This window comes from Pipistrellus kuhlii, unplaced genomic scaffold (genome assembly GCF_014108245.1).
Source record: "Pipistrellus kuhlii isolate mPipKuh1 unplaced genomic scaffold, mPipKuh1.p scaffold_m20_p_24, whole genome shotgun sequence".
In the NCBI taxonomy this organism is placed as follows: Eukaryota; Metazoa; Chordata; class Mammalia; order Chiroptera; family Vespertilionidae; genus Pipistrellus; species Pipistrellus kuhlii.
The window spans coordinates 5,409,645-5,424,250 of NW_023425523.1; the positions used below are offsets into that span (position 1 = coordinate 5,409,645).

General features: G+C 45.5%; 1 protein-coding gene across 1 annotated transcript in view; it reads right to left on the reverse strand.

Annotated features, from left to right (window-relative positions):
• Positions 1 to 3,495: 3,495 nt before the first annotated feature.
• Positions 3,496 to 14,606, reverse strand: part of FAM102B (family with sequence similarity 102 member B) — a 28,207-nt gene continuing 17,096 nt past the window's right edge. The window contains exons 4-11 of the mRNA XM_036452780.2: positions 13,529 to 13,645; positions 13,239 to 13,285; positions 10,185 to 10,288; positions 9,733 to 9,828; positions 9,042 to 9,231; positions 8,577 to 8,704; positions 7,397 to 7,466; positions 3,496 to 6,756 (exon numbers count right to left, since the gene is read on the reverse strand). Of these exons, the coding sequence (XP_036308673.1) occupies positions 6,714 to 6,756; positions 7,397 to 7,466; positions 8,577 to 8,704; positions 9,042 to 9,231; positions 9,733 to 9,828; positions 10,185 to 10,288; positions 13,239 to 13,285; positions 13,529 to 13,645 (795 nt within the window). The 3' untranslated portion in view covers positions 3,496 to 6,713. The remainder of the gene's footprint in view (positions 6,757 to 7,396; positions 7,467 to 8,576; positions 8,705 to 9,041; positions 9,232 to 9,732; positions 9,829 to 10,184; positions 10,289 to 13,238; positions 13,286 to 13,528; positions 13,646 to 14,606) is intronic.

Genomic DNA, 14,606 nt, shown 5'->3' on the forward strand with positions numbered 1-14,606 from the left:
GGGTGTGCAGGAGCAGCTGATCGATGATTCTCCCTGGATGTTTCTAACTCTCTATCCCTCTCTCTTCTTCTCTGTAAAAAAAATCAATAAAATATATATTTTTTAAAAAACACCAAAAAACAAAAAAACAGTGGTCGGCAAACTCAATAGTCAACAGAGTGGCAAACCTCGGCTCATAAACCGCAGCTTGCCGACCCCTGGCCTAAAACATCATACAGCACAGGAGTGCGGGTGACGGGAGGAAAGGGAAGCTTCGCGATGTGAACACTGTCCGTGGGTTTCGAACGCCCCCTTTGGCAGCTTGCTGGCTGGAACTGGGGTGGAGATAGTGATGGAAGAGAGAGAAGCACCGCTTCATGTGATGGGGGAACAGTGGTTTCAATGCTCCGGCTAACATGTTTACCTCGAATGTTGTGCATGCCTTTGGGGGTATCCCCAAATAGGGAACACCTCGCATTGCTGAGATCCCACAAGCTGGGAGGGTCTCGAAGTCATACACTGGGCATTTCACCTTGCAAGTCGTCTTCAAAGCTAGCGGCATGCCAGGTAGGCACTGTTCTTGTCAGTGAGCTCAGTGCCCTGCCTGCATTGCTCCCTTCATCTCTCCCCTCTCCATCCCATCCTGTCCGATGGGACCCTGGCTCTGATCAGCTCGTCTTTCCCAGAAACGCGCACTGCTCCCGACTCCCACCCCGCTTTCGCTGAACAGACGGACATTCCACTGCTGTGTCTGTCCAGCCTTGTCCCTCTGTCTCTTTACTGATCACCCAGACCTTTCTAGGAGGAATCCTCATGAAAGTGAATTCACTGAATCTTCCATTAATCCCATACTAAAGGGAAAGGAAACACTTTAACCCTATTTAAGCAAAGTGTGAAAAATTGCTTCCAAGTATTTCAAATTACTTAAAATTAGTACTGACAAAATTTTCCTTTGGCCCAGCTGGTGCTGCTCAGTGGTTAAGCGTCAACCCATGAGCCAGGTTTGATTCCCGGTCAGTGTTGCAGGCTGGATCCTCAGTGAGGGTGTGGAGGAGGCAGCAGGTCAGTAATTCTCATTATAGAGGTTTCTGTCTCTCTCTCCCTTCCTCCCTCTTCCTCTCTCTCTCTCTCTCTCTCTCTCTCTCTCTCAAGTTGATGGAAATGCATTAAAAAATAAAAAAAAACAAACTTCCTTTGATCATCACAACATGGAAGGATCGTGTGGGAGAGGTATGTTTAAACTGAATCACTGGCGCTCAATACCAGAAGGTGGCACACTTTCCCACTTGAAGTAAATGCATTCTTTTGCTTTGAGGACTCCCGATGTAAGATGTAAAACAATAACAAACAAACAAAAAACCCACAAAAAAAAACAACCCCAAAACATAGTCATGCGAATTTTCCATCGCGGCTGGAAGCGTTTGCCGCACAGGAAAGCGCTGCTGAAACGATTTCCAGATCTAAGAGTGACATCAGAGTCTTCAGAGAAGTGGTTCAGGAGACAGCCCGGCCTGTCTGAACTGACTCAAACAGGAAGGCTGACCCTTGCTTAGTACCTGGGTCCATCTGGAAGAGACATCACCAACCCAGCGAATGTCTAAATTTAGGCCTTTCTCTCTCGCGTCTTGTGTAATGTGGGATGGACTGACTCACCAGAGATTTCCTATCAGGCACACGGAAAGATTTCATTTCTGTATGTGCTGTTACCAGGTGTGTGATGTACAGAGAGGAAGCGGTAAATTAAGGTGAAAGGGGAGGGGATGGGGGGAGAAAGAGAAAGAGAAGCACTAAGCTCTCCGTCATAATAAGAAAGCTGGGCCTGGGAGCTCATCAGTGTTTCTCTCTCTCTCCCTCTCCCTTCCTCTCTAAAATCAATAAAAATGTTAGAAAGAAAAAGGAAGACAATAGGTTCTGAAGGGCGTTTGGATTCAGACGCAGGTCACGTGTTGCAGGCTCATGTCTTTTGAAGGGAAACCCCCGGGGAAAGTTACACACCGGTCCTTTCACGTCTGTTTTCTGACCCTGGCAAGTGACAGAAGCTTTGACTGAAATTTTAAACTTTTAAGATATGATTTTTATTGAACATGTATAGGATTCACCTTTACATTATTACAAATACTTTACAATAAAAAATTAGTTTCTGTAAAAAAAAAAGGGGGGGGGGAACATTTCCTGGATTTATAGTTGTGCAGTTAAAACAAACGTATAAAAATGAAGGTCATTCTCCAAGTATTAGGACACAATACTAATGGAATCACTTCAATAAACATTTTTGCATAAACAATGACATGACTACTCCCACTGGATCAGCTTCCACAAGAAAAAATGAATGCACAGAACGAAGGTAACTCCCCAACAAAGATTAAAAAAAAAAAAAAAATGAATCAAACTGAATGTACCCGAAATGTCTTCCTGTGATGGGGTTTGGTCAATGATTATCATCAAGAGACAGACATACACATTGGGAAATGCAGAGCCCATCGCCTGTGGAAGTTACAGAATCTGCCAGCTGTGCCATGCGGAGGAGGAGGAGGAGCGGGAAACCACCTACACAGTGTGTCCAATACACTGTGTGGACACTGTGGGGCAAAAGTACGCAACTTACAGTTGTGAGTACTTGAAGCACAGGGTTTCTTCTTGTATTATTATTACGTTTATAATTTAAAACCTGTTATTGACTGGGAGAAGTGGGAGGAATTAGAATACCTATTTATTAATGCTTGTATAATATTTTCCAGATGAACAAGTGTAAACCTACTTTTGCCCCACACTGCTTATTATCTTATGAAAAGTCACACATGGAAAAGGAATGATAAGGCCTTTTTTCCAGAGCAGTCTTAAAACAGGGTTCATATAGGCATCCTTTATGTTTTTGGATTTCATATTCTTCAACATCTCGGCTCTTAGGAGTATGCACAGTACCTAAGCCAGCATGTAAAGAGTGATATGATGCAGTTGCAGTACCTGATCATAGTCACATGACGTACCAACTAGGAGAACTGACCGAGTAGGGTTTCTGAACCGCCCAGTTAAAGACCTGCCAAAATAAAACAACCCCATCACATGAGCCCAGTCTCTGGGGAACGTTATATGTCCTGGAAGCCTGAGTCTTCAGAGTAGCTCTTCAGTGAAGCGTTAAACAATACTGTCAGCCTGAGCTTGCAAAGTGGTAGTTAGCGAGGAAATCTTAAAGTCTACAATTAAGTCTGGCTGTTTTCCAGGTATTGAATCTCATTGCTACGTGAATATGTTTTGACTGGAGCCTAGTAGATAGTTGAAGTATCTTGGTCAAGACTTTGTCAGCCCGAAACCAGTTTGGCTCAGTGGTAGAGCGTCGGTCTGCGGACTGAAATGTCCCAGGTTCGATTCTGGTCAAGGGCATGTACCTTGGTTGTGGGCACATCCCCAGTGCGGGGTGTGCAGGAGGCAGAGCTGATCTATGTTTTTCTCTCATCGATGTTTCTAACTCTCTATCCCTCTCTCTTCCCCTCTGTAAAAAATCAATACATTTTAAAAAAAGAGACGCTGTCAGATTATAAAAACGAGTCCACATGAAGTGCTTGTGTACAGTGCCTTCAACGCCACCGCACAGGGGGAGCGGATGGCTCAAGCCTTCTCTGTCCTTGGCTGCCCTTCACATCCTCTCTGGTCTCCGTCACCAGCACAAGTCACAGGAAGTGGGCTCCTGACCTGCTTCTTCTGTAATTCCCCCAAACAAGGTATTTAAGACACTTATCAGAAATGTCACTTTAAAATCCCATTCATCTTTTTCTCTGGCACAGGGTTAGGAAATGTTACATATGTACAAATTCTCCAAGATGAGGGGACTTGAAGTATGAGTCTAATATTTAGAAGTCAATGTATTAAGATCTACTTTCCCAAATTCCATTTTCCAAACTCAAAACGAAACCAAAAGTAGTTAGTATTGAATAAGCAGATTTACAGGCTCCACGAAAAGAAGAACTTGGAAGTCAGGCAGCCACGTAGGCAAACTCTGACATATTTTTAGGGACTGGAATGAAACGTGATTGCAAAGTGTGCTGATGGGACACAAAACAGAATAAAATGGATGTAGACTTCACTGGCTACGAAGGACACTGCCGTCTCTTTTCTTCCTATGTTTCCATGGATTCAGATGCTCGTTATGTTGACTCATATAGAAAGCAAGATGTTCTCTGGTGGCTGCTAAATGTATACAGGCATGATTTTTATGCTCTTCAAAATTCACATTTTGCTTTCATAAAAGAATTTGGTGTCGTTTTCACATACCAAGAGTCCGTCTCGTATAAAGGTCTCGGACAAGGGCAGGCAAGGATGAGTAACAGGGCCGGTGTCCGAATGGCAGCTCCTTCGACAGCTGGGGCATGTCCTCACGGAGCCTGGCCTGCGGTCTAGTTGTGAGCATTTCACAACCGCAAAGCCATTTGCGGAAGTGCCAATCAAAAATATAGCTTAGGAATACTATTTTGAAAATAGAAAAATAGGTTTTTAAGATGTCATAATAAATATCTCTCTAAAGAATATCTTCATATTTCTATTGAAAACTTTCTTTGATTCTTTTCTGTAATATACAACAAGGAGGTCCTTCATTTGTTTCCTTCATAGACAACAAGTCTTTACCACTCGAGGTAACATTTTCCTTGGCTGAACTTACATCTTCAGGCCAATTTTCTTTTTCTTCAAAACAAATCTTAGAAAGGTAAGTGACTCAGAAAAAAGACCTATCTGGGTGTCATTGCTTTAAAAATCTCAGAATCTATTTGTTAAAGTAGTTTTGGGTTTGCTTGGAATACCCAATCCTTGAAATATTAAAAACCACACAAAAGCCCTAACATGAACTATTTAAAGTTTCTTTAACCTCTCAATTTGAATATTAAAATATTTTTTTAAAAATACACCCCCTATTTTGCTCACATGAAAATACATAGACCAAAGGAATTCTAACATGTTACTTGGACATGGTTTTAAAAGTAAAGAATGGAAATTACTGGTTTTATAGAATCTACATTTTTTTTCAACAGACTGGATGATTCCAAGGAAATTAAGATCTAGTCCTGGCCGGTTTAGACCAGTGGATAGAGCATCAGCCCACGGACTGAAGGGTTCCGGTTCGATTCCAGTCAAGGGCACATACCTTAGTTGCAGGCTCAATCCCATAGTCGGGGTGTGTGCAAGAGGCAACCAATCGATATTTCTCTCACATCCATGTTTCTCTGTCTCTCCCCCTCCAATTCTTTCTAAAAATCAATGGAAAAATATTCTAGGGTGAGAGTAAGAAAGTTAAGGTCTTTCCACACAGAAACGGTCTCATAAAACCAGAAAAAAACTCTATAGGTTTATTTGCTGTTAACCTGGATCCAGGTCAGATATTTATTTTTATTTTATTTTATTTTATTTTTTAATTTAAAGGGCTGGAGGGCATCCTTGGGTCTCAAACCACCCTTGCCAGCAGGAGTGGTTGGCAAGTGACTCAAAGGAACTGCTGAGCTAAAGCCAGCTCCAAATATTCTTACTTTTTAATTTGTATTGATTTCAGAGAGGAAGGGAGTGGAAAGAGAGAAACATCAATGATTCGAATCAGTGATCGGCTGCCTCTGGGATTGAGCCCTCAACCTGGGCATGTGCCCTAATGGGCAATTGAGCCGTGACCTCCTGGTTCATAGGTCGACGCTCAACCACTGAACCACACCGGCCAGGCCAGCTATGCTTGCTTCCAATGCTCTGTTTGATGTATGTTCTAGTTTAATCGTGCCTCAAAACAACCAATTCCTGATACAGTGAGAAGAGAGCACAGTATCTGATGTGGGGGAAAGCTGAGACAGAAGACCACAGGTCTCTGTCTTGCCCACTCCCTCCTTGGAATAATTTTCCATGTCAGAGAAGTGGGAACTTACAGAGGAAGGCTGCTCTGTGTCTCATCATATCCCAACTTTGCTCCAGTTGCTCTACCAACAGATACTGTTCAGAGCGTTAAAACAGCTCGTCTGGGAGGGTGTGCGCGGGCATGGCAGCCTGACATGGAACACGACATGACACAGTGCTAGGGGGTTCTGCAGCTTCTAAGACTAACAAGTAACAACACACACTGCCTAGTAAGAGCATTTCTCCCATTCATGGAGCTCAGACTCAAATACACTTGTTATTCGACTATGACTGATACGCTTACGCTAAGCATTTTACTGCAAGGTTCCAATTGTAGTATATAGAGCTTTTCCCCAAAGCATGAACACCCACACCTTTTTTTTTTTTTAATACCAATTATACCAACTGTATCAAAATGAGTTAAACTTAGTACAATACTCCAGGTAGTATAATATATGCAAGATTCCCTTAGCAGGAATTACAACTATCTTGACAGAATGTATAGTGTCTTTATCATGTATTGTCTTTCAAACATAACATGAAGTACTGAGAATCTGTTGTGCGCCCTCACTGCAGGTTTTATGCTTCAACATGAACCAAACCGGGGTGCACAGAGCCGTGTCCCCTCCAGGGGGGTTTGAAAGAAGAAGCAGTCTTTGCCTGATCCCGGGCAGTGACCACGGACGCTGTGGACTTCCACACACACACACAGACACACACATGACACGCAGGGCCCCGACACTCCCGTCCGATGGTCCCCCTGTGTGCGCTGGCTTTCCCGGGGACACACGGACACGCCGCCTTTTCCACACGGATCCACCTTCTCCCGGGAAAGCGCCTGCCGGCTCAGCCGCCGCTCGCCGGCCGGGCGTCTAGCGTTTGATCACAACTTGCTCGTAGGCTCCGGACACCACTCTACACAGCAGGGGAAAGAGGTCACCATTCTGAGCGGCAGCGTCTGAAACTGTCCCAGTGAACCTGGGCGCTCAGGGAGAGGGGTGTGTTGGGCATTTTCTACCAGATCCGATTTCCACAGGGTTAAAGGTTCCACGGATAGAAAATGCTTGAAATATTCACTGTTTGCCCTGACCGGTGTGGCTCAGTGGACAGAGCGTCGGCCTGTGGCCTGAAGGGTCCCAGGTTCGATTCCGGTCAAGGGCACGTGCCCTGGTTGCGGGCACATCCCCAGTAGGGGGCATGCAGAAGGCAGCTCACCGATGTTTCTCTCTCATCAGATGTTTCTCTCTATCCCTCTCCCTTCCTCTCTGTAAAAAAAAAAAAAATCAATAAAATACATTAAAAAAAAAAAAAGAATTTAGTGACATTCTCAAGATTATATAATTAGTAAATATCAAAGGTAGAAATTTATTTAAAAAAAGAAAAAGAAACAGTCACTATGTATAATGAAGACACTGGGTGGGTCCGGTGTCCGGTCCTCTCACACTAACTGCTGAGACCAGTGTTCCTCAGCCTGTGACCTTCCTCCTCTGCTCTCGGGGCTTAGAGGACGAGGCCCGTGTGCTCTGCACTCGAACGAGGCCCCGGGGCTCCTTACCGGCTGGGAGGATGGTGGCTGCCGAAGGTCGTCCTCCCTCCGGGGCCCACGAACAGCCGCAGTCCTTCCTCTGCAGGGACGGCACGGTGTGGGCGGTTAGCATAGGCCAGTGACATTCACGGAGCCATAGACCCAAGCTTTACTCTCCCGTTTTATTAAGAGAAATTAAAAACTTTAAAAAAAGCTATAGGCATGTTTTAAAATTAAGGTGACCAGACGTCCCGATTTTTAACAATTTGTCCCGCATCATTTTAAAAAAGTCCCTGGTCACCTTATTTAAAACAGACCATTGAAGACCCATCCGAATAGTCATTTCTCCTCAACTTCCCTAAAGCTGTTTTTCTTAAAACTGAATAAAGAAGACAGCTCGTCCTACGAATTCCCACAAGAGGCTTAATGATTTCTCTTCAGAACCAGTCATGCGAGGAAACCACGCCCTCTGTTAAGCCACTCTCTGCTCACACCAGCAGGAATAATGCCACTTCAGCCCGGTGGCATGGGCATTTTCGGTTTCAGTGGAAATGCTGAGGGAGTGAAGGATTCGTTATTCACTGTCATTTCTGGTTTACCACCCAACCTTCCCCACTGCAACAGAGCCTTGAAGCACTTATGTCCAGTTATGACAAAGCAGATGTAAATATCCATCATACGGTATATGAACATAGTAGACATGGATGCATAATTAAAAAATACAGTGAAGAGCTTTCTCTAAAATTGAGCTTTTAAAAGTCCATTCTTGCCCGGCCAGTGTGGCTCAGTGGACTTACAAACCAGGCGGTCATGGTTCTGTTCCCGGTCAGGGCACATGCCTGCATTGTGGGCTCGATCCCCAGTGGTGGGTGTGCAGGAGGCAGCCAATTAATGATTCTCATCACTGATGTCTCTCTCTCTCTCTCTCTCTCTCTCTCTCTCTCTCTCTCTCTCCTCCCTTCCTCTCTGAGATCAATAAGATATATTTAAAAAAAAATTTTTTTAAGTTTGTTCTTTATCGAATTTAATATCCTTTCTTAGAAACAAATGAGCTACAAGGTTATGTTTGGGTTTCTATGGGCATAAAGTGCATTTCACCAATGCGCTCAGACAGCGTGGTGATGCGAGCCCCTTCCCGGCCACACTGGCTGGCCCGGCCACACCGGCTGGCCCGGCCCACGGCCACATGCGCCCGGCGCCCACCACGCACCTTCCGCACTGGAGTCCAGGCTGAAGTCCTGGCTCTGCAGTATCTTCTCCACAATGTCGTCGGCGTCCACTCTGGTGTCATCGACTCGCTTCAGCTGAAATTCTACAGAATCTTGTTTCACCGGGCACCTTTGGAAAGAATGTTTAAAATGTCCTCTTTAGGCCGAGACCAGTTTGGCTCAGTGGTAGAGCGTCAGCCTGCGGACTGAAAGGTCCCGGGTTCGATTCCGGTTAAGGGCATGTACCTCGGTTGCAGGCACATCCCTAGTGGGGGGTGTGCAGGAGGCAGCTGATCCATGTTTCTCTCTCATCGATGTTTCTAACTCTCTATCCCTCTCCCTTCCTCTCTGTAAAAAAAATCAATAAAATATATTAATAAAATAAAATAAAATAAAAAATAAAAAGTCCTCCTTTACACTGTGTTGTGACTCCCCCCGGCTCCACGGAGCTGAGGCCTGAAGGGTACCTGGTGAGGGTCTCTGAGGCCGAGTCTTCTCTGTCAGCTGCATCGGGGTTTGGCTCGGCCCCTTTCTGCTCAGTTTCCTCGCTTGGCTCTAGAATGCTTTCCACGCCCGTCGATGTGCTTCCCACAGAGGTGTTTCTCCGGTGGCAGAGCTCAGAGAGACTGGACGACCGGGAGTGGCACGAGCTGTACCCTGTGGTCAGAGAAGCTCGCTCAGGACAGGACGCCCTCACCAGACACTCTGCGACCAACCCTCTCCTCCCGCACCGCACCACTTCGGGTGCCTTAGCAGGGGTGGGGAACATCTGGCCTGCGGGCCATATAAGGCCCCAGACAGCAACTGGTCTGGCCCTGCCAAGGCCTCAGGGGTGAGTTAAGTGTCTGACCAAATATGGCCCGCTAGTTTTTCAGTTGATAATTCTGGAAGGTCCAAGAATGATATAAATATGTGGCTCAGTGGGTGAGCATCGACCCATGAACCAGGACCAGGGCTCGATCCCCAGAGGGGAGCGTGCAGGAGGCAGCCAATCGGCGATTCTCTCTCTCCACTGATGTCTCTCTCCCTGTCTTCCTCTCTGAAATCAATAACAATATATTTTTAAAAGTAAGTAAACAGCCAAATGGCCCCTGGCAGGAGAAAGGCTCCTTGCTTTAGAGCAATAAAGGCCCGAGGAACGTCCCGTCCAGTCCTTACCTGATACTTTTGACTGCTGGCTCGCGTGGCTCGACGTTCTCGAATGTCCACAGGCTCCGAGCTCGTCCGGAACCGAGGCGCTCTTTGCTGAGAGATCTGCAATATGTCATAACATCGTGTTCCTGCCGCTGCGCACAAGACAACGGTCCACTGCATCCTAATCTGCGGGCTTTATCAACTGCCAAGCTCATGATCATGAAAAGCAGCGTGAAAGAGATTCCTTGAAATCAGTGCAATGTAACAACCCTATTGCAAGAAAATGACACTTAATTCTTTGGTTTACTGAAGAACTGTGGTATTTTTCATAAAAATTAACAGAACTCTACCTTAAATAATAAACGTCGTTTTTGTTGTTCAGTGTTTCTAATAAGTCACGTCCCCACAGGATTTTAAATGTGGGCGGATTATGCAAATCTCACCAGTTACAAACCCAGTGAACGGCACAGCCATACCTGCTATTCCAAGATGGATTTTGAGAGTTTCCCCTCCTTTTCTGTCTTCTTCCAGAGATTCGGATTCCCCGGCGATCGGTATTGACATGGACGTAGAAGGAGGCCTGGGAATAAGCATTCCTAAGGATCAGAACTTGGTTTACGGGGAGAGACTGGTTGGGTGGTCAGTAACCAGCCTCAGGCAGGTCCCTGCAATGTTATCTCTTTGAGGGTCAAAGTAATAAAAATCAACAAGTCACGTAGAAGCATCCTCAAGACCCGAATAAAATTCATGGCGGTAGGGAGAGGTTCCTTTTACACAATAAAAAACCTGAGACCTGTCTGGCCACGTGGCTCCGTGGTTGAGTGTTGACCTATGAACCAGGAGGTCAAAGTTTGATTCCTGGACAGGGCATATGCCCAGGTAACAGGCTTACCCTCAGCAGGGGGTTTGCAGGAGGCAGCCGATCAATGATTCTCTCATTGATATTTCTCTCTCTCTCTCTCCCTTCCTCTCTGAAATCAATAAAAAAATATATATATATTTAAAAAAAGAATGGAGTCTACAGTCATGAATCATGGATGGTGACTCAGGCCTTATGTCCATAAGCTTATCTTTCTCATGCCAGCTCCTTTGGTTTTCCTTTCTCGGACGGCCTGAAAACAGTGTCTCCAGCCCTCCACCTCGCAGACCTGCTCCCCAGCCCTGCGGCACTGCCAGCCCGAGGCCTCGACCCTTTCCATCGGCCTCCCTCAGGCTCCACTCTCTCCTGCCCGGTGTGGGGCCTGGCTTCAGAGCCACAAGCTTTCAGCAATGCCTTTGGTGTGGCACCCCTCCATTGAGTCTTTAACAAACTAGAAGAACTTGACCCTTGATAACTTCAGCCCCTGCACCAGCAGCTTTGATACTAGGGCCATGGAGCAGTAGGGAGGGAATTCATCCCCATGGGGATTGGTATGAAGGCGAGCAAAGGATCTAAATCTTAGCTGGGCCTTGGCAGCTCCCTAAACGACTCAGTGGTGGTGGATAACTAATCCCCGGTGCCTGTCACACGCCAGCTTTTACTCTATTACCTTGTGTTCTGAAATGTTTTGTATCCCTTATCAGAAACTGTTCAATATGGCTCCATCACAGAACAAAAGAGATGGGCTTGTTGTTTGTTTGTTTGTTTGTTTGTTTGTTTTTGTCGTTGTTAATTCCCACCAGAGGATATTTTTCCATTGATTTTTTTTTTTTAAGAGAGAGAGTGGGAGGGAGAGGGAGAGACAGAGAGAAACATTGATGTGAGATAGACCCGCCAACCGGCTGCTCTACATGCACCTGGCCCAGGGCCAGGGATGGAGCCTGCAGCTGAGGTACATGCCCTTGCCCGGAATTGAACCTGACCCTTCAGTCCACAGGCCAACACTCCATCCACTGAGCCAGATGGGCTACGGCAAGGGCTTGTTTTGATTTAGTTTGATAGTACTGTGAAAAGCACGTGACAAATAACCTCTAAAATGACAATTTCCCCTATCCAAAGAAAAGAGAAAACAAGTAGTTTTACATATCTTGTGACGAGGCATGCCTGTTTATTCTAATAAATTATAAAAGTCTCCACACGTATCAACTCGAGATGGTCAGAATTATATTTGTGGAGATAGCACAGGACATAAGGTGATCTATTTTTTGGCTTTTCAGTATCTGAGTTTCACAAGCAGGGAGAGGAAATGGCAGACAAAGGGCCAGGAAGACTATTCGTAAAAAGTTCACAAGAAGAAATGATTAATTCATTTTCTTCTACTAAGAAGAAAATGAATTGCCACTTTTGTTGCCACTTTTTTTTTTTTTTGACCCAACAAACCAAATATAGTCCAGTGAAAATGGTTTAGTCCCCGGAGAACAGGAAATGAAGAAAAAAGCCAGGAAATTACGGTCTGAGAGAAGACAGCACAGGAAGGCTGAGAAGAAAATGCATAGTTTTAATCAATAATTGATTTGTGTTCAAGTATGCAAAAACAATTTGTAAGGAGAAGAGTATAGAGATGCTGCTATTAAAAACAGGAATGATGCATAGGGTAGTAATTAATGTTTTCTTTACTTTTCTAAATAAATATGTTTCTCTCAGATATTTAAATAATGATTAATTAACTTTCAGGTTTAATTATTAAGTGTCTTCACATCGCTAACAGGCAATCCCCACTTCCTCCCAGCTGGTTCGCTCGTCCTCGCTCTGACGCCTTTTCCTCTTTCCCCAAACCCCCAGCTCTGCATTTCATGTACTCACTCCACAGGGATCACCTGGCTTCCTCGTTCCCTAAGAAACCAGGAGCAATTACAAAAAGTATATATGTATACGTATTGATTTCAGAGAGGAAGGGAGAGGGAGAGAAACATCAATGACGAGAGAGAATCACTGACTGGCTGCCTCCTGCACACCCCACAGCAGGGATTAAGCCTGCAACCTGGGCATGTGCCCTGATGGGACTCGAACCATGGAAACCAGGAGCAGTTTGAAAATAACTCCCACATGCTTCCACTTCTCCGACATCTGCACCTGCACCATGTTCTCTGCCTCACGCTTCATGTTTACCAGGGAGGACATCCCTGCCTGCTCCATGGAAAAGAGAAACTCCTCCTGCCGGGGTCCCCCACTTTGGTTTTCTCCAAGGCACTCCCTGCCATCTGCACATCATGCATTTCTTTGATAGTCTGCTGTTTCAGAAGATGAGCTCCGAGTTGTCGGGACCTGGTCTGTTTCTGCCTGCTACTGGTCACGTCCAGAACAGGGCCTGGTCCATGGTAAGGCACTTGCTGGGTATTTGCTGAAGACATGACTGAGCCCACAGAGGCCTCATTATATCATTTCACTCCAAACCTGAAGAGGACAGGAGCTGAAACACTTCAGGGTGTGGAGAACTCGTTGGGTGATAGGTCATGGTAACTCCCACGAGGGTCAGGTCAGCCAAAGGAGAGAAACTGACCCTTCCCTGGGGTTAGCCATAAACACTCTGAAACATGAGTGGGAAACCTGAAACCAATAAATGACTATTATACTGTCAGAGAAATAATGGATTGATTGAGCATCGACTTACGTTTTAAAACATGGGTCACCAGACATCAGCTGCATACTGATGAAAACCTACACATGAGCAAGAGGAAGACTGGTTATAACAGGTCAGGAAGGACGGGACAGAACAACTGCCGAGTTGGATTATGCACAGTATTGCAGTGCTGCTTCCTACAGGGGGCCGCTGAGTACTGTGGGGTGTGCTCAGCTTGCGATCTCAGGGTCGAGTCCCTCCTTGCCCTGGACAGTATGTCCCCCGCTTATTTGAAGGCAGAGGACCTCCTGAGTTGACATGTACATCGTGACCCAGCTTACTTTGAGGATGGAGTTATCCTGTCTTGTGTTTTTGGTGTTGTAGCCTTCCAGTAAACAGCGGCGAGTGGTATTTCCCGATCCAGCAAACTCTGCCAGGTTTAGATCTGCAAAGCCCAGCTAGGAAAAGGAGAAAAAGTATATGAGTAGAATATCGATTAAGCTTCCATCACGCTCTCCTTAAAATAAACATTCAACCGATGCTCTACAAACTTCAGTCAACTGCAATTTTTGCCATCTTAACAATACCGGTTGTATTATTTGCTTAATATGTCTTTAAATTGGCTCACTTTTGGTAAAAATTTTATTACCTATTGTTCTCTTATCTTTTTTTATTTTCTTATTTTTTAAAAGATTTGTTATTGATTTTCAGAGAGAGAGAGAGAAAGGAAGAGGGAGAGGGCGTGAGTGAGAAATATCGATGTGAAAGTGAAACATAGGTTGGTTGCAACCCAGGCAGGTGCCCTGACCCCTGACTGGGAATGGAACCAGCAACCTTTTGGTGCTTAACCAACTGAGCCACACCAGCCAGGGCTGTTCTCTTATCTTAAGCAATGCAATCTCAAGCAATGAAATCACAGATTTGACATGCTAAATATATTTGATCTGCTAAATATAAACTATTGGGTATATAACTGTTGAAATAAAAAGGAAGGATGCATATTAAGCAACTAAAATCACTGTGAGCAGAAGTACTTGCACTAAGGGAAATGCTAGTGGACCCAGGACCATCTGCATACACATTCGAACACTGACCGGACTTCCTCCTCCCTGTCCCTGGCTGCTGGCTCAGCTCCCAGTTAGCGTCTGCGGGCTGCAGGCAGCAGCAGGTTATCACAGTCACACTCTCCACACGGGAACGAGAAAGATGCGTGTGCCACTCACTTTTCTGGGCACAAGCCCCTTCTCCGCCAGCACCTTCCATAACCTGGCCTTGCTGATCACTCTTGAGCTGAATCTTTCTTTAAAAACCCTACTTCCTTCCTTCCCAAAGCTGAGCCCCACACCGATGCTCTCGCTGCCTCCAGAAGTGCAGCTCAAACCTAGTCCTTCTCCTTATCACCACCCAGGCCTGCTCCCC